At 39.7% G+C, this 20,054-nt stretch overlaps 1 protein-coding gene across 1 annotated transcript in view; it reads right to left on the bottom strand.

The window, feature by feature from the left end:
* Window positions 1-20,054, bottom strand: part of LOC126251448 (pre-mRNA-splicing factor ATP-dependent RNA helicase PRP16) — a 197,771-nt gene that overhangs the window by 51,361 nt on the left and 126,356 nt on the right. Inside the window, exons 14-16 of the mRNA XM_049951876.1 lie at window positions 13,302-13,461; window positions 3,157-3,307; window positions 856-1,027 (exon numbers count right to left, since the gene is read on the bottom strand). Coding sequence (XP_049807833.1) covers window positions 856-1,027; window positions 3,157-3,307; window positions 13,302-13,461 — 483 coding nt within the window. The remainder of the gene's footprint in view (window positions 1-855; window positions 1,028-3,156; window positions 3,308-13,301; window positions 13,462-20,054) is intronic.

The raw sequence follows: 20,054 nt of genomic DNA on the forward strand, positions 1-20,054 counted from the left end.
ACGTGATGGCGGTGAAAACTCTCCCTATGTTCTGAAAAATAAGAGAAAGTGCAGTGTCAAGCGACCATAGGTCACTAAATGTGCCTATTCACTTTGCCAACAACATATGAGAAAGGACCACAATACCAAAACTGTAAGTTACACACAAAAAACGTGATATATATGGATATTCATTTGTAAATGCAATTCGAGAGTGGAATGGTACAGAGGTAGTATGAAAATGGTTCGATGAACCCTCTGCCAGGCACTTACGTGCGAATTGCAGAGTAACCATGTAGATGTAGATGCAGATAAACAGAAAAATAAAAATTACATTTTGCTGTTTGCAGAAGAGAAGTTGTGCATTGTGTACCAGAATAGCTACCAAAAAAAATGTCCAATAGTATCATGTAAGGTATGTAAACTAACGCATACATCCACTCTTTTCGCCAATTAAGCTATAAATAGAACTTTGACATAATGTTATAAACAACATATAGTGCATTAGGTCATTAACACATATCTGAACTGTTAACTATGAAAATATGATGTATAATATTTTACAACAATTATTCATTCACAATTGTAAATATTATGTACCAAAAGTTTCGCTAAGTGTTAATATATAACAACAATTTTACAGTTAGAAAATAAAAAAAATATCCCACTGAAGATAGCACAAAAAGTGCTGAAACATGTCTGGGTGAAAGAAAATAGAAAAAAGGTGTCTTGCATAAGGTGGAATTTCCCTTCCTATTTCGTAGCAAGCATAACAAGAACAACTGCAACACCACAAGATGATTATTACAGATTTTAGTACAGCAATACTTCAATTCATTTTTTATGTACATACATACACTATTACAAAATACATACCAATAATAAGTATATCAGCTGAGCAACCCATTTCACAAGATACAATGAGCATTTGACACTGAGGAGGATCAAGTGGAAATTCTGCCATTTGTCTTCCAAGAGGTGTAAGAGAACCAGTGTGATCTAGTGCTCCTAAAATCCACAGCTGGTACAATGAATTCAAAATGTTGTCCTGAAGAAATAACAAATTTTTTAAATTAAAAGATTGAAATAACTCACATAAAATGAAGTATGATCTTACTTAACAGGTAGTATAGGTGACAAAAGCATCTATGTGACGTAGTATAACTATTATTTCCTTTACTATTTTTTTTATCTCATTGCTTTTTAACATTATCTTACAACAAAAGCAGGTCCATAGTTCTGGTGCTCATTTGCACAAAAGAATGGATGAATTTAGTAGCAGATGTTTGGGACACATTACTATCTACCTCATGTTATATATAATCTCTAATTTGGCTGCAGCACTATCAAAATATTGAATTATAAAATTCCAAACTGAAAATGATGATGACGAAGATGATAGTAGTAGTAATAATAATAATAATAATAATAATAATAATAACAATAATAATAATAAAATAAACATTCAGCACAAGAATTTACTTCATTTTACACATATTAATAATAGTCGAAGAATGGGAAATGTTAGATGAAAATCTTTTGCCATTTCACTGTTATGATTTGAGAAACTGATGGAAAATCCAAATCAGTATGTGATAAATGAATCATAGTTAAATTTTTGGCTGCAGCTCTGGATTTTTTCCTCTTGAATATTAGGTCTCATGTGTCTGTTTCGATAGTTCTGATGACCATGATATTGAAAAGCATGGGATATGAAGTGATAAATGATTTGCAGCAGAAAAGCTAAGTCCTTATTTGACAACTCACTTAGTCATATGAGCAGCTGCCTGAGCATATTTAGCTTTGTTTTCATCCTATAAAAAAACCTACAGTTTAACAAGAAACCTGAACCATGCTGCAACTTGGTATTTTTCCCAGACATAAACCATTACCAAGGATAAAACAACATCTGTCAGAAAAATCCTTGGTATGACTGGGACTATACCTCAGACCTTTTTGTATACCCTTGTCATCAAGTCACAGAAATAAGAAAGGATACATAAATACATATATGAGTCACATTACTATTATGACCACCCGTATATGACAAAATCATAGGCTGTGTGCCCGACCGAGACTCGAACTCGGGACCTTTGCCTTTCGCGGGCAAGTGGTCTACCATCTGAGCTACCGAAGCACGACTCACGCCTGGTGCTCACAGCTTTACTTCTGCCAGTATCTCGTCTCCTACCTTCCACACTTTACAGAAGCAAGGTTCGCAGGAGAGCTTCTGTAAAGTGTGGAAGGTAGGAGACGAGATACTGGCAGAAGTAAAGCTGTGAGCACCAGGCGTGAGTCGTGCTTCGGTAGCTCTGATGGTAGACCACTTGCCCGCGAAAGGCAAAGGTCCCGAGTTCAAGTCTTGGTCGGGCACACAGTTTTAATCTGCCAGGAAGTTTCATATCAGCGCATGCTCCGCTGCAGAGTGAAAATCTCATTTTGGAAAGTCATAGGCTGTGGTCTGTAAGACGTCGTACACTACTGTGGAGAATGTGTAACCCTGCCTACTACATCAACATATACCTTTCTACTATTGTGAGAAAAAGGAACAATTTAACAGAGTTATTACTGATTTGTTTGCTAGTTACTGCAGTATTTCTAAATTAGCACAGTCCTTGAACTGTTCTCTACTCGTGAAAATCAGCTGTAAATGAACAAATGTGATCAGTGTGAGTAACCAACATGTAAACTGTTTTCTGCACCATGGAAAACTGATGTTGCAGATGACTCAGTTCTTAGGATATATGGGGTTGACCAAGTGAACCTGCATTTAAATTTGCCAGGGATTTTCAAACTTCAACAAAACAGCTCAAAAATCTGTTACGTATGTGGCTCTGAAGCAAATTGATCATCACTATTCTTTATGACAATAAAGGTGAATAAATATGGGTAGTGATATCGAAATTGGTTTCTGCTGTTGGTCAATGTCCCCAATGAGCCCCACTGTCCATAACATGGGTGCTGGCATGTAAAGTGAGAAACAATAGACAACACACACATCTCAATAATTACTGGAAAATGTATGTTAGCAGTGGTGGTGTAATGCTATGGTGATTGTTTTGTGATACTTTCAAGCACCATGCTTTAATGTAGCCATTACAGATAAGATTGTCACAATCATTTGTGGCCAAAACATTCCCAACATCATTTTAAATGTACAGCCTTCCATGCAGTTACCTGAGGTGGTGGATCCATGAAATGAAACTGCAACAAATCTTGAACACCAAGAGATTTTAAAAGCAACACTGTATTTGCAAGGTTGGTCCTCTGGATCTCTGGGACAGTTGTAACAAGCAGTTCATCTTTATACTGCCTTTCTGTATATAACCTAAAACAACAAACATGCAATATAAATCATAAATAATAAAGTAGCAAAAAATGAAATCAGTCAAAAGGTAATGCAATTCGCTAAAGAAAGTCATTCAATGAGAAACAAATGTGACAGTATTGCACTCAGCAGAAAAAGGAGCCACTATGCATATGTTAGAAGAAATACATGTACACACATACACACACACACACACACACACACACACACACACACACACACACACACGCACACATTTCCCCTGGCTATACACTTAAAGAGCAGACTGAATTGGCTAATACTCCTTTTCTGAAAAACTTCCAGAAATTACAGAACCTGTTCAGTGCAATAGCACTAAATGAATGAAAATACAGATTTATTATCAAGAAAGAAAAGCATATACAGTTCAATGAAACTACATAAGATGCTCAAAGTGATTTCTATGCTGTTACAAGCTAACATTGCATCTTTTCAACACGATTTACAAATGTTGTTGCAAATATTTTTTAATTGTACATTTTCAACTTCTCATTGGATTCCTTCCCATTAGTCAAAACTTTCATTCAGAAAGTCCTTCAGAATAACCCAACAATGCGGAGTTACTCTATCTTGTTGCCATATCAACTTTTCCTTAACTGGCTGCAGATATTTAAAAAAAAAAAAAAAAAAAAAAAAAAAAAAAAAAAAAAAAAAAAGTTTGGACTATTTTCCAGTTCTGACTACGATTTTTGATGGACATCTAAGTAATTCATAGAATTGACACTATTGTTACAAAAGAAGGCTCTATTAGCTCACTCCTGAAAATCCCTGTCCATACATTCATGCCAGGAGAGTTTAATTTTGTCTCCATTACCAGATGGGGATTTGTAGGATCTCAGTAGGTACCGTTGTGTCTGTTCACTCTGCCATTTGCCTTAAAAGTCACTTTACCACTCCACAGAATGCTTTCATAAAACTGTAAGTCTTTCTATTCATTGTTTCTCTGGAAACAAAAAACAGCTGTCAACTGAGTTACTGATACTGTGCACTAGTCAGGTTCACAACTCACTACCACTACACACAGAACAAAGTCTATGGTTTGCTAGTGACAATTAACTTATGGCCCACCCCGTACTATCCACACACCAATATCAACAATGTTTCCACACTTCCCTGAAGATCAAGTTACAAATCTTATAATATTGTACATATCTACTAAACTCAATAATTTTCATGTCACTAAATATGAATAAATTTTAATACACTGTCATCACAGTAACAGTAATCTACAGCTACATTTAGATATGTAGTCAGCAAGCCACTGTACGATGCATGACAGAAGGTACCACTACAAGTCATTTTCTTTCCTGTTCAAACCATGAATAGAGTGAGGGAAAAACAGCTGTCTATAAGCCTCTGTAAAAGTCCTATTCTCTCTCATCTTATCTTTGAGGTCCTTGCAAAAAATGTATGTCGATGGCAATAGAATCGATCTACAATCAACTTCTAAAGCCAGTTCCATAGATTTCTGCAATAGTGCCTCATGAAGAGAGAATTGTCCCCTGTTCACAGATTGCCATTTGAGTTAATGAAGCATTTTTGTATTACTTAATCTACAGGAAATAAATCTAGCAGGCCGCCTCTGGATTGCTTCGATGTCTTCCTTTAATATGACCTAGTGGGGATCTCAAACACTTGTGCAGTACCCAATAATGAATTGCACTAGCATTTATGCCATCTCCTTTCTAGATAAGCTACACTTTCCCAAAACTCTCCCAATAAAATGAAGTTGAGCATTCGCCTTCCTGACTACCAACCTGATGTATTCATTCCATTCCATATTGTTCTGCAATGTTATGCCTCGATATTTAAATGATATGATGCTGGTTGGTTGGTTGTTTGGGGAAAGAGACCAAACAGCGAGGTTATCGGTCTCATAGGGTTAGGGAAGGATGGGGAAGGAAGTCGGCCGTGTCCTTTCAAGGGAACCATCCCGGCATTTGCCTGGAGCGATTTAGGGAAATCACGGAAAACCTAAATCAGGATGGTCGGACGCGGGATTGAACCGTCGTCCTTCCGAATGCAAGTCCAGTGTGCTAACCACTGCGCCACCTTGCTCGGTTGATATGATGCTGTCAAGCAACAAAATACTAATGCTGTATTCAAACAATACAGAATTGTTTATCTATTCCTCTGCATTAACTTAAATTCTTCTAAGTTTACAGCAAGCTTTCATTCATCACGCCAACTAGAAATTCTGTGTGTCATCTTGTACCCTCTTAGTCTTTCAACAATGACACCTTTCCATCCACCAAAGCATCGTCAGCAAACAGCCACCAACTGCTGTTCACCCTGTCTGCCAGTTCATTTTATATAGAGAATAACAACAATCCTATCACAATTTCCTGGACACTCTTGATGATACCCTTGCCTCTGACAAGCACTCGCCATTGAGGACAACATACTGGGTTCTATTACTTAAAAAGTCTTCAAGTCATTCACGTATCAGGGAAGCTAATCTGTAAGCTTGGACTTTTGTCAACAGTCTGCAGTGAGGCACCACGTCAAACTCTTTCCAGAAATCTGCGAATGGTTTGTAGGATGTCAGGTGAGAAAAGGCCAAGCTGAGATTTGCATGAGTGATGCTTTCCAAATACTTGATGATCTGTGGACAGAAGCTTATCTGTCTCAAGGAAATTTATTATATTTGGCTCAGAATGTGTTCAAAAATTATGCAGCAAACTGATTTGAAGGATATTGGCCTGTAATTATGCGGGTCCATTCTTTTACCTTTCTTTTATACAGGAGTGACCTGCACTTTTTTCCACTTGCTTGAGACTTTGCACTGGTTGAGACATTTGCAACAAATGGAAGCTAAGTAACAGATCAATGCTGCAGAGTAGTCTCAGTAAAACTCAGTTCGAATTCTGGACCTGTTGACTCATTTGGATTCAACTCTTTCACTTGCTCTTCTACACCAGGAATGCCCATTACTATGTCCTTCATGTGGGAGTCTGAATGGCAGTCAAACAATGTTATGTCTGTGTGATCCTCCTGTGTGAATGATTTCTAAAACACGAAGTATAAAATGTCAGCTTTCTTTTTATTTCCACACAAGACTGGTTGAGAGTGACAGGATAAGTCTTCACTCTGCTTAATCACTTTCTACATCTACATCAGCATTTATACTCCGCAAACCACCCAATGGTGTGAGGCGGAGGGCACTTTAGGTGCCACTGTCATTACCTCCCTTTCCTGTTCCAGTGGCGTATGGTTCGCGGGAGGAACGATTACCGGAAAGCCTCCGTGTGTGCTCGAATCTCTTTAAATTTACGTTCGTGATCTCCTCGGGAGGTATAAGTAGGGGGAAGCAATATATTCGATACCTCATCCAGAAATGCACCCTCTCGAAACCTGGACAGCAAGCTACACTGCTATGCAGAGCGCCTCTGCCACTTGAGTTTGCTAAACATGTCCGACCCTATCACGCTTACCAAATAAACCTGTGACGAAACACGCCACTTTTCTCTATCTCCTCCGTCAATCCAACCTGGTACGGATCCCACACTGATGAGCAATACTCAAGTATAGGTCGACGAGTATTTTGTAAGTCATCTCCTTTGTTGTGGACTACATTTTCTAAGGACTCTCCCAATGAATCTCAACCTGGCACCCGCCTAACCAACAATTCATTTTATATGATCATTCCACTACAAATCGTTCCGTACGCATACTCCCAGATATTTTACAGAAGTAACTGCTACCAGTGTTTGTTCCGCTATCATATAATCATACAATAAAGGATCCTTCTTTCTATGTATTCACAATACATTACATTTGTCTATGTTAAGGGTCAGTTGCCACTCCCTGCACCAAGTGCCTATCCGCTGCAGATCTCCCTGCATTTTGCTGCAATTTTGTAATGCTGAAACTTCTCTGTATACTACAGCATCATCCACGAAAAGCCGCATGGACCTTCCGACACTATCTACTAGGTCATTTATATATATTGTGAAAAGCAATGGTCCCATAACACTCCCCTGTGGCACGCCAGAGGTTACTTTAACGTCTGTAGACGTCTCTCCATTGAGAACAACTTGCTGTGTTCTATTTGCTCAAAACTATTCAATCCAGCCACACAGCTGGTCTGATATTCCATAGGCTCTTACGTTGTTTATCAGGCGACAGTGCGGAACTGTATCGAATGCCTTCCTGAAGTCAAGGAAAATGGCTTCTACCTGTATCTAATATTTTCTGGGTCTCATGAACAAATAAAGCGAGTTGGGTCTCACACGATCTCTGTTTCTGGAATCCATGTTGATTCCCACAGAGTAGATTCTGGGTTTCCAGAAATGACATGATATGCGAGCAGAAAACATGTTCTAAAATTCTACAACATATCGCATATCGCATCTGCGCGACGACCCTTCTTGAAAACTGGGACTACCTGTGCTCTTTTCCAACCATTTGGGACCTTCCGTTCCTCTAGAGACTTGCGGTACACGGCTGTTAGAAGGGGGCAAGTTCTTTCTCATACTGTGTAGAATCAAATTGGTATCCCGTCAGGTCCAGTGGACTTTCCTCTGTTGAGTGATTTCAGTTGCTTTTCAATTCCTTGGACACTTATTTCGATGTCAGCCATTTTTTCGTTTGTGTGAGGATTTATTAAAGAAGGAACTGCAGTGCGGTCTTCCTCTGTGAAACAGCTTTGGAAGAAGGTGTTTAGTATTTCAGCTTTATGCGTGTCATCCTCCGTTTCAATGCCATTATCATCCCAGAGTGACTGCTTACACATGTGGTTTTGTGCCTAATGGAGTGGAACATATCTGTTACAGGACTGGAAGAGGATGTGGTGAATGGATGCACAGGAGAGATGTAGAACCTGCGTATTTTACAGGGATATAGTGCATATGGCAAGAGGTTGGGGTAGATTTTGCATAAGGATGGACAAGTTATTCTGTAGATATGGTGAGTGGCAGAATTTTCCAGATTTTGGACTGTTCTACAGTGCTAGGCATGTTAACAAAGGACTACCAGTAGTGACATTTTTTCCATGGCCTGTTCAAGACTGATGTGTATTTAATAGTTGCCATTCTGCCCTTAATTTTAGATACAACACGTCAAAAAAGAAAAAAATGGCTCTGAGCACTATGGGACATAACTTCTGAGGTCATCAGTCCCCTAGAAATTAGAACTACTTAAACCTAACTAACCTAAGGACATCACACCCACCCATGCCCTAAGCAGGATTCGAACCTGTGACCGTAGCGGTCGCGCGGTTCCAGACTGTAGCGCCTAGAACCACTTGGCCACCCTGGCCGGCAGAGATATACGGCAGTAGAAGGTGAAGCTAAGGATAGCTTTCCTTGATGAGGGTGATATTTGCTAATAAACATAAATTAAGAGGCTCCTTAAGTTACAGTGAAGATAGCATACTTATCCATATAAATATAATTGACAATATACAGGTCACTATACAAGTCTGTAATATGATTTGATGAAATGACATACTGTTATATCATATGTAAATGAATTATTTCTCTGTGTGTACTGCTGTTTCAATGTCATAAAAATAATTTTAAGTATACCATTGAAATTAATGGGGCATGCTTGCAAGCCATGGCTTATCAATTATTCACTGTACTGACTGGTACAACTATTCTTTAATAACTACTGGGTGCCTGCCAAATGAAACAAAATATCAATATCTCTCTGAAAATGATTATACTGTCTAGTATTCTTCCTCGACATATAAATCTACATGAGATTTTTGGTTCTCACAGAATAAGCTACGAAATATTTCAAACAGGTCAGTACAAGACCAAGAACAACTAAAAAAATAACAGTGCACAGGAGCAAACCAGTTAGCTATTTGGCAAATTGTTTGGTCAAGTAAAGAACAATCTCTTTAACCTGAACAACTTCATTTATGAACATTGATTGTTGTTTTTGTTGTATTTGTTGTTGTTGTGGTGGTTGGATGCAGCTCTCCATGCTACTCTATCCTGTGTAAGCTTCTTCCTATATGAGTAACAACTGCAAACTACATCCTTCTGAATCTGCGTAGTGTATTCATCTCTTGGTCTCCCTCTACAATTTTTACCCTCCACGCTTCCCTCCAGTACTAAATTGGTGATCCCTTGATGCCTCAGAACGTGTCCTACCTAAAGATCTCTTCTTCTAGTCAAATTGTGCCAGAAATACCTCTTTTCCCCAATTCTATTCAGTACCTCCTCATTAGTTACGTGATCTACCCATCTAATCTTCAGCATTCTTCTGTAGCACCACATTTCAGAAGTTTCTACTCTCTTCTTGTCTGAACCATTTAGCATCCATGTTTCACTTCCACACAAATACCTTAAGAAAGTTTTTCCTGATACTTAAATCTATACTTGACGTTAACAAATTTCTCTTCTTCAGAAATTCTTTCCTTGCCATAGCCAGTCTACATTTTATATCCTCTCTACTTTGACCACCATCAGTTATTTTGCTCCTCAAACAGCAAAACTCATCTACTACTGTAAGTGTCCCTTTCCCTAATCTAATTCCCTTGGCATTACCTAATTTCATTCAACTACATTCCATTATCCTCATTTTGCTTTTGTTGATGTTCATCTTATATCCTCCTATCAAGACACTGTCCATTCCGTTCAATTATTCTTCCAGGTCCTTTGCTGTATCTGACAGAATTACAATGTCATCGGTAAACCTCAAAGTTTTTTATTTCTTCTCCATGGATTTTAATTCCTACTTCAAATTTTTCTTTTGTTTCCTTTACTGCTTGCTCAATATACAGATTGAATAACATCGGGGATAGGCTACAACGCTGTCTCACTCCCTTCCCAATCACTGCTTCCCTTTCATGCCCCTCGACTCTTATAACTGCCATCTGGTTTCTATACAAATTGTAAATAGCCTTTTGCTCCCTTCAGAATTTGAAAGAGAGTATTCCAGTCAACATTGTCAAAAGCTATCTCTAAGCCAACAAATGCTAGAAATGTAGGTTTGCCTTTCCTTAATCTATCTTCTAAGATAAGTCATAGGGTCAGTATTGCCTCACGTGCTCCAACATTTCTATAGAATCCAAACTGATCTTCCACAAGGGCAGATTCTACCAGTTTTTCCATTTGTATGTAAAGAATTCATGTTAGTATTTTGTAGCCGTGATTTATTAAACTGACAGTTTGGTAATTTTCACACCTGTCAACATCTGATTTCTTTGGGATTAGAATTTTTATATTCTTCTTAAATTCTGAGGGTACTTTACCTGTCTCGCACATCCTGCTCACCAGATGGTAGAGTTTTGTCATGGCTGGCTCTCCTGAGGCTATCAGTAGTTCTAATGGAATGGTGTCTACTACTGGAGCCTTATTTCGACACAGGTCTTTCAGTGCTCTGTAAAATTCTTCATGCAATATCATATCTTACATCTCACCTTCATCTACATCCTCTTCTATTTCCGTAATATTGCCCTCAAGCACACTGCCCTTGTATAGACCCTCTATATACACCTTCCACTTTTCTGTTTACCCTTCTTTGCTTAGGACTGGTTTTCCATCTGAGCTCTTGATATTCATACAGGTGGTACTCTTTTCTCCACAGTTCTCTTCAATTTTCCTGTACGCAATATCTATCTTACCCATAGTGATATATGCCATTACATATCGCGTTTGTCTTCTAGCCATTCCTGCTTAGCCATTTTGCACTTCTGTCAATCTCATTTTTGAGATGTTTGTATCCTTTTTGCCTGCTTCATTTTTATATTCTCTCCTTTCATCAATTATGTTCAATATCTCGTCTGTTACCCAAGGATTTTTACTAGCTCTCGCCTTTTTCCGTACTTGATCTTCTGGTGCCTTCACTATTTCATCTCTCAAGGCTACCTATTCTTCTTCCCCTGTTCTTGTCAATTGTTCCCTAATGCTCTCTCTGAAACTCTCTACAACCTCTGGTTCTTTCAGTTTATCCAGATCCCATCTCCTTAAATTACTATCTTTTTGCAATTTCTTCAGGTTTAATCTACAGTTCATAACCAATAAACTGTGTCCAGAGTTCACATCTGCCCCTGGAAATGTCTTACAATTTAAAGTCTGGTTCCTAAATCTATCTTACCATTATATAATCTATCTGAAACCCAGTGCCTCCAGACCTCTTCCATGTATACAACCTTCTTTGATAAATCTTAAACCAAGTGTTAGTTATGATTAGGTTATGCTCTGTGCAGAATTCTACTAGGGGGTTCCTCTTTCATTCTTTACCCTACTACTTTTCCTTCTATCGAATTCCAGTCCCACATGACTATTTAATTTTTTTCTTCCTTAACTATCTAAATCACTTCTTTTATCACATAATACATTTCATCAATCTCTTCATCATCTGCGGAGCTAGTCGGCATATAAACTTGCACTACTGTGATAGGCGTGGGCTTCGTGTCTATCTTGGCGACAATAATACGTTCATTATGCTGTTCATAGTAGCTTATCCGTGTTCCAATTTTTTTTATTCATTATTACATCAACTCCTGCATTACCACTATTTGATTTTGTATTTATAACCCTGTACTCACCTGACCAGAAGTCTTGTTCCTCCTACTACTGAACCTCACTAATTTCCACTATGTCTAACTTTAAGCTGTCTGTTTCCCTTTTTAAATTTTCTAACCTACCTGGGATCTGACATTCCACACTCTGATCTGCAGAATGCCAGTTTTCTTTCTCCTGATGATGACGTACTCCTGACTAGTCCTTGCCCAGAGATCCAAATGGGGGACTATTTTACCTCCGGAATTGATTGTATCATAAGACCAAGGCAGTTGCAAATTACAGTACATAGTGAAGTGAAAATTATTATGTGACGTTTAATTCTCAAGATCAATAAAAGTCCATCCAATTTAATGTTGACAACTTTAAAAAAATGACTGACACTTACTACAAAATGAGAATCATCATTAATTTTAACAATGGAAACTGCCACAGTTATCATGAAGGTTGTTTCCTCCACCCTCCTTTCTCACAAAAAGGACTTGAGATGGAATCAACATAACAGAATCGAAGTAATGAGACAGCTTTTGACAGTAGCTTTTCCACTTAATCTCTGACATGCAATTCTGACTTTGCGGGTATTGTCCACTTCCCTACAAGACAAAAGATAACATTAAGCTGGTCTATATAGTGGATGTGGTAGAACAGTCCATCAAAATTTTGCCGTACACTTCATGGCAGTGAGTCTGATCTGTAGCCCAGCAGAATTGTGCTGCGGGAGAAAAACTCTTCTCTCCTCAGTCTCAAAATTTCATCTTTTAGGTTAGTTAGCATAACTTCGTGGTGCCCTGGAATGGGTTCTCCAGGTGGTTCTGCATTACTGAAAAGAATGACACCATTTTTTATGGACATCATTGAACTGCAGGTGGTTAAGTCATCAAAAACTGGTTAGTTGGTTGATTTGGTGGAGGGCACTAAACAGCAAGGTCATCAGTCCCATCAGGTCAGGGAAAGATGGGGAAGGAAGTCGGAAATGCTCTTTCAAAGGAACCAGTGTGCTAACCACTGTGCCACCTCGTTCCGTTGAGATCAAGAACAAACAAACTTTGGGACAAAAATGTCTTATGTAAAGCATTAAATCTGACATTCAGCAGGATGTAAAGATGCTTTTCACTGTAATATCTGATAGGCAATACCAGGAACATTGCTTTTTACATACATCCATTTCCTTAAAGTACTCACATCTTCTGTATCTTCTCGATACATCATTGAGAAATGTTTGTGAATAACTATGTCTCGAGTTGTGTTTCTGTGAGGAATTCTGTGATCTACTTGCATTTTTTTATGGGTTTGTACAACAGATGAAATTCTGAAACACTACAGCTACTACTAGTATTATGACAAAAACACTAATACAATATTAGCAGAAAGGTTCACCATCAGTTGTAACACAATCAGCAGCCAAGTCAACACAAAAAAACAAATTGGAGATTTTACTTTTAGAATGACCCGCATACACAATCATAATTGCGTATGAATGTCTGGTAGTAAGTTACCTGAAGCATTGGCCTGGGCCTGTTCTTCCCGCCCGGCCTGATCGCTGATTGGCATTGGCCTGGCTAATAGGATATATTTGTAGAGCATCCATACCAATACGGGGATTGTAGACTTTCAGCTTGCAGTAACCTGAATCTACCACATACATTATTCCATCCACTGAAAAACAAACAAAACATAAAAGTGAAGATGTGAAAACAAAAAATCCTCATGCATAATAGGTACCCGGTTAAACAAAAAGAGACATGCCAGAATGCCAATATGGTGTGCTGCAGACTCTTCCCTGACAATTTTATTGTAAATGATTGCTTAATAAAATACTTATTGTATTCCAGAAACCAAATGGTTAGTACACTCATGAAAATCAAATAATTTTCTTTATATTTTTCACAGTCAAGAATTAAAAACATATGATCAATGTGGAAAGGCGACTACGTAATTATTATTAACTACACTGGAGGTATATGTATTTATTATGTACTACATATTTTTATTTACTACTTCAATAACTCATAATTTGCCTGGAGCCTGAGTTCACTGTTAGGTGACTATTCACAGTGTGTCAACAGTTAGCAAGACTACAAGGATAATCAAAACTCCATAGGAATGAGGTGGTTCCTCTTTCTGTGTACTGTTGAAGGCACTGTGGTGAAGGGTAGTTGGTAACATTAGCAAACGGCTTTTAGAGAACAGATTAACACTAAAATGCAAGGCATACAGTTTCTGACATGGAACACTTGCAAAAGTAAAATTTTAGTGGCCCAAGGTGGTCAAAAAGTCAGCCAAGATGGCTATTTTAAATTCTTAGGACTGAGGGTAGGTGGAAAGCTTTAGTGGAAGCATCTAATTGGAGATATTGTGCATAATCTGAATGCTGATATATTCACTATAAGAAACTCGAAGGCTTGTTTACTTTGCTTATTTTTACTCTTGTGCCTGTATGGTGTAATATTTTGGAGTAACTCTATGGAGTTACCAAGAACGAAAGGGCAGATGGGCTGAGTTGTGATGTCAATTCATGAACTTCAAGTAGGCTACTGTTCAAGTGTCCTACAATTCTGTGTCGTGCCTGAACATATATTCCATCATGGGATTTGTTGTTGATGATACTGACTCATTCTGAAAGAACAGCAACATTCATTCAGTAGACACTGGATGGAGAAATGGTATGCACTTGGATAAAACTTTCTTAAACATTGTACAGAAGGTTGTGCACTATTCAGCAAGTTTCATTTTCAACACGCTTCCAATGGAACTGAAAAAGTTGAGTCATAAATTGCAAGTATTTAAACTGACACTGAAAGATTTTCTTGTGTCACATTCCTCCCTAACATTAGTTCAGAACTTTTCTCTGTAACAAATTATTTACTCATTACTCTCTTTCAATTTTTTTTCATGTTTTACTAATTCTTTTGTTTATAAATCTTCTAATTTGCATTTGGCAAACTATGTATGGACTCGTTCCATGACTGAGCACTTCTGACTCACCATGGTCCTACAGAACTTGATTAATAAATAAATAAAAATAAAAAACAAATAAATTTTTTACAGGTAGGTGGGCAAAACAGTGTTAACGACAAGTACACAGGCTAAGCTAATTAATCTTAAGATTAGCAATGTAAGAAAAAGATAGATTGCTATTCACCGCAGAGATGACATGTTGAGTTGCAGACAGGCACAACAAAGACATACTTACACATTAGCTTTTGGCCAAAGCCTTCTTCAGAAAAGGAAACACACACACACACACACACACACACACACACACACACACACACACATTAATTCACACAGCTGCCGGAGACTGTAGCCACGTGTGTGTGTGTGTGTGTGAGAGAGAGAGAGAGAGAGAGAGAGAGAGAGAGAGAGAGAGAGAGATCCTTTTTTGACAAAGGCACTGTTGGCCAAAAGCTTGTTTGTGACAGTCTTTTTGTTGTGCTATCTCTGACTCAGCATCTCTGCTACATGATGAGTAGTAACTTTCTTTTTCATTACATTGTTGCATCCCATCCTGGATTTTCCATTGTTTGATTTTTGTAACAAGCAAACTGCATGCACTGGAGTCCAGGCTACTAGAGATAGCAATCATGTGTGTGTGAGGTGTGCTTGCTTGTGTAAATGAATCTGTCCATGATTGCTTTTCTGTTCAAGGCTTTGGCCAAACGCTAATGTATAAGTGTCTTTTCGTTATGCCTGCCAGCAGCTCAACATGTCATCTTTTTTAATTTTAAGATTTATGGTAGGACGTATTCAAATAGTAATCTTCTTACAAATATTAACATTTATGTCTAAATGAGAAAGATAATGATGTTCTGAAACTGCATGCTGTAAAAGAACAATTTTGTATGAATTCCGAGAATAATGTCTTCTGGAAGGAATGATTTTAAGCTTGCAACTACACATTGATTTACTGACAGCCATTCAGTTTTTTTGGGTACTTAGAAGCTTTGATGTGGGAAATTTTGCAATTCTGAAGGCTGAAGAAACTTATTCACCACTGCTGAACAGACTTGTTTGTATTTCGTTGCTATAACAGTGTTCTATCTCAATTGTTCCCACATTTGTGGTAATGTTAATTGCAATCTGCCTTACTGTCTTGGGAAGGGGGAAAAGAACAACAGAAACAACAACTTCCCTTGCCTTTTGGATGACTTCAAGGTTCATACACTTCACTTATTGGAAGTTGTTGTTCTATATCAGTCTGACAGTTCATCTGCACTAGCAAAAATATCTCTTTGGATATATAGTTACGCAGAGGACCACCTCTTATTTACATAAAGCTGCAACAATTTCATACATAAACTTAAGAACTAGTACAACAATAAACTCAAGGTACAGTTGCTATGATGTGGCAACAACATACTATCATCTCAGTATGTTTCAAAGTTCACAGAGGAAGCATAAACATGCAATTTCTATAGAGTTGCTGCAGCCTGCTGCTGATAACAGTACATGAAAAAATGAGTTGCATAATTTCATTGCTGTAAAACTATCAGTACGTAAATGAAGAAAAGCTATATAACTTTCTGGAATTAATTTTACAGTTATGTTCCAAAAGATAAATAAAAAAAATCACTGTGTCTAATCTCATGTGATTAAAAAATACTGTAGCTTTTCTCAGTTAATTTTGAGGAAATGGCTTGGTAAAAAAAATCAATTTTTTCAAATATTAATTTAATATCTTCATTTTGTTATGAAATATCATACAATTACTGATTATAATTATCAGGATATTCTGGTACTGATTCGAGAATATCATATTGCATCATGTCAGTGCTAGCTACTTTATGTCTGCTGCATTTTCAGTATCAACTATCACAGATTAAATGTAGCCAAAACTCTGATAAGTTTCTTCAACTGGAATTGCATCAACATTTTCCTCAGTTCAGAAGTAAATGCATTACATCAACGAGCACTGGCACTGTGCCTGCTGTCAATGTGTTGGATGCACTGGCATGCACTAGAATAGTGTTCTTAACTTCAGTCATGAGCAGTCTGTTGAAGTAGATGCACTTCACTCAGAATTAGTGACTGTGAAATAGTTTTGTACTTACTGCTGGGGGGGGATTGCCGAAAGGAGATAGGCCTGCACAAACTAGTTACATTTCACACAGTCAGTGGTTTTTATAGATAATAAAATTTCAAGACCATTTTGACCAGTTTTTGTCTTCTATAAAAGTAAATGACACGTTGTAGCATAAACTTTTATTAACTAGTGCAGTCATCTGCTGCTGCTGCTGCTGCTGCAGCTACACTGCTACTGCAGCAGTCCTGCCATACAGTTCATGCTGACTATTGGACACCATGGACAGGTGACTTGCACTTTAATAGAGAACTGCATGTGTCTCCATTCAGTATCATGGACACCAATCAAATCTATAACTTCTCTAACAATTAATCACAAAAACTACTTCATGATTTCAATGGTAACAGCTACTAAACTTTGGCTTTCGTTTTCATCTTGATCAATACATGAGCTACTTTGCACTTTCCTTGTCCTGCAATGGTAGTAGATTACTCGCATGAAACAGGACTTTAACAAGATATAATTGCTAGTGCAATCAGGAACAAGTTTCCATAAGCTAATCTACAACTTTACAGGCATTCTCCAAACTCATTTACGAGAGGCAGAGGGATGGGGAAGGAGGGAGGGAGGGGGAGAGCGAGAGGGGGAGGGGGAGAGAGAGAGGGAGTGGGAGAGGGGGAGTGGGAGAGAGAGGGAGTGGGGGAGGGGGAGGGGGAGGGGGAGGGGGGGGGAGAGAGAGAGAGAGAGAGAGAGAGATTTTTGGTTTGGTTTGGTTTTAGGGCGCAAAACTGCTATGGTCATTAGCGCCCAGCCCGTAACTTAGGAAACAGTAAAAAACCGAAATAGAAAACAAGCAGCAATGGGAACAAAGTCATAAGATTGGAGAAACTAAAAGCAGAAGGAAGGCTTAAAAATCCACTACAGAAAGGGGTTTGTTATCCCCACAAAAAACTTCAAATAACTGACGTCATTTCACTGTCACTAATAAACTGGAGAACGCGGTCGGCTGAGCGCGTGTCATCGGCTAAAATCGACGATAGATCAGGCGATAGCTGTAGACGGGCGCGTAACCGATTAAAATAGGGGCATTCAATTAAAAGGTGTCGTACCGTCCACAGCTGAGAGCAGTGGGGACAGAGTGGGGGAGGATCGCCGCTTAAAAGATGTCGATGGCTAAAAAGACAGTGCCCTATCCGGAGTCTAGCTAAAATTACCTCCTCCCGACGACGCGTTCGGGAGGAAGAGGTCCAAGCGCAAGGAAGGGCTTTCACTTCCCGCAATTTATTGCGGGGAAGTGTTGACCAATGTGCATGCCATAAATGAGCAACTTTGCGACATAAACCGCTCCGTAGATCGGTGAAGGGAAGCGACTGAATAGCTGGCCGAGGAAGAGAAACTGCAGCCTTGGCTGCTATATCAGCCGCCTCATTCCCACAGATACCAGCGTGTCCCGGGAGCCAGAGGAACGCCACCGAGACGCCCCCCAGGTGGAGCAAGTGCAGACAGTCCTGAATCCGGTGGACCAGAGGGTGCACAGGGTAAAGAGCTTTGAGACTGAGGAGAGAGCTGAGAGAATCTGAGCAGATTACGTACTGTATCCGCTGATGGCGGCGGATGTAGTGGACAGCCTGGAGAACAGCGAAAAGCTCCGCAGTATAAACCGAACACTGGTCGGGAAGCCGAAAGTGATTTGGGGCGTCGCCAACAATATAGGTACTCCCTACACCCAACGATGTTTTCGAGCCGTCGGTGTAAATAAAGGTGGCGTCCGTCATTTGTGCACATAGAGCAGCAAATGCCCGACGATAAACAAGTGAAGGTGTACCATCCTTGGGAAATTGACAAAGATCACGGAGCAGACAGATCCGGGGACGGAGCCAGGGCGGTGCTGTACCCCAAGTTGTCAAGAAGGTTTTAGGAAAGCGGAAGGAAAGAGAATGGAGCAGTTGACGGAAGCGGACTCCCGGGGGTAGTAGGGAGGAGGAGCGGCCTGCATACCCTACATCAAAGGAGGCGTCGAAAAAAGGGTCATGGGCTGGATTAGCAGGCATGGAAGACAGATGGCTAGCATAACGGCTCAGAAGGACCGCTCGCCGATTGGACAGCGGAGGTTCAGCAGTCTCAGCATAAAGGCTTTCCACAGGGCTAGTGTAAAAAGCTCCAGACGCTAAACGTAATCCATGGTGGTGGATAGAGTCGAGACGCCGAAGAATAGACGGCCGAGCAGAGGAGTAGACTATGCTTCCATAGTCCAATTTCGAGCGCACTAAGGCGCGATAGAGGCGGAGAAGGACCACTCGGTCCGCTCCCCAGGAGGTACCATTCAGGACACGGAGGGTGTTGAGCGTTCGCAGACAGCGAGCCGAAAGATAGGAAACGTGGGAGGACCAGCACAGTTTTCTGTCAAACATAAGACCCAAGAATTTAGTGACGTCTGAAAACGGAAGGTTGACAGAACCTAGATGTAAGGAGGGCGGAAGAAACTCCTTACGTCGCCAAAAATTAATACAAACGGTCTTACTGGGAGAAAAACGGAAGCCGGTTTCGAGGCTCCAAGAGTGGAGGCGATCGAGACATCCTTGAAGACGTCGTTCAAGAAGGCTGGTCCGTTGAGAGCTGTAGTAGATCGCAAAATCGTCCACAAAGAGGGAGCCCGAGACGTCAGGAAGGAGACAATCCATAATTGGATTTATAGCGATGGCAAACAGGACAACACTCAGCACGGAGCCCTGGGGTACCCCGTTTTCTTGAGAGAAAGTACGGGAGAGAGTAGTGTTCACCCGCACCCTAAATGTTCGCTCTGCCATAAATTCGCAAAGAAAAAGGGGCAGCCGGCCTCGAAAGCCCCAAGAGAACAGTGTGCGGAGGATGCCTGTCCTCCAACAGGTATCATATGCTCTCTCCAGATCAAAAAATATTGCTACCGTTTGGCGTTTCCGGAGAAAATTGTTCATGATATAAGTGGAGAGAGCAACAAGATGGTCAACTGCAGAGCGATGCTTTCGGAATCCGCATTGGGCAGGTGTTAAAAGATCGCGTGATTCCAGCCACCAAGCTAAACGGTAATTCACCATACGCTCCAAAATCTTACAGACACTACTCGTAAGAGAAATGGGGCGATAGCTAGAGGGGAGATGTTTGTCCTTTCCAGGTTTCGGAATGGGAACGACGATAGCTTCCCGCCATCGTCTGGGAAAAGTACTGTCAGTCCAAATTCGATTATAAA

This window comes from Schistocerca nitens, chromosome 4, assembly GCF_023898315.1.
Source record: "Schistocerca nitens isolate TAMUIC-IGC-003100 chromosome 4, iqSchNite1.1, whole genome shotgun sequence".
Lineage (NCBI taxonomy): Eukaryota > Metazoa > Arthropoda > Insecta > Orthoptera > Acrididae > Schistocerca > Schistocerca nitens.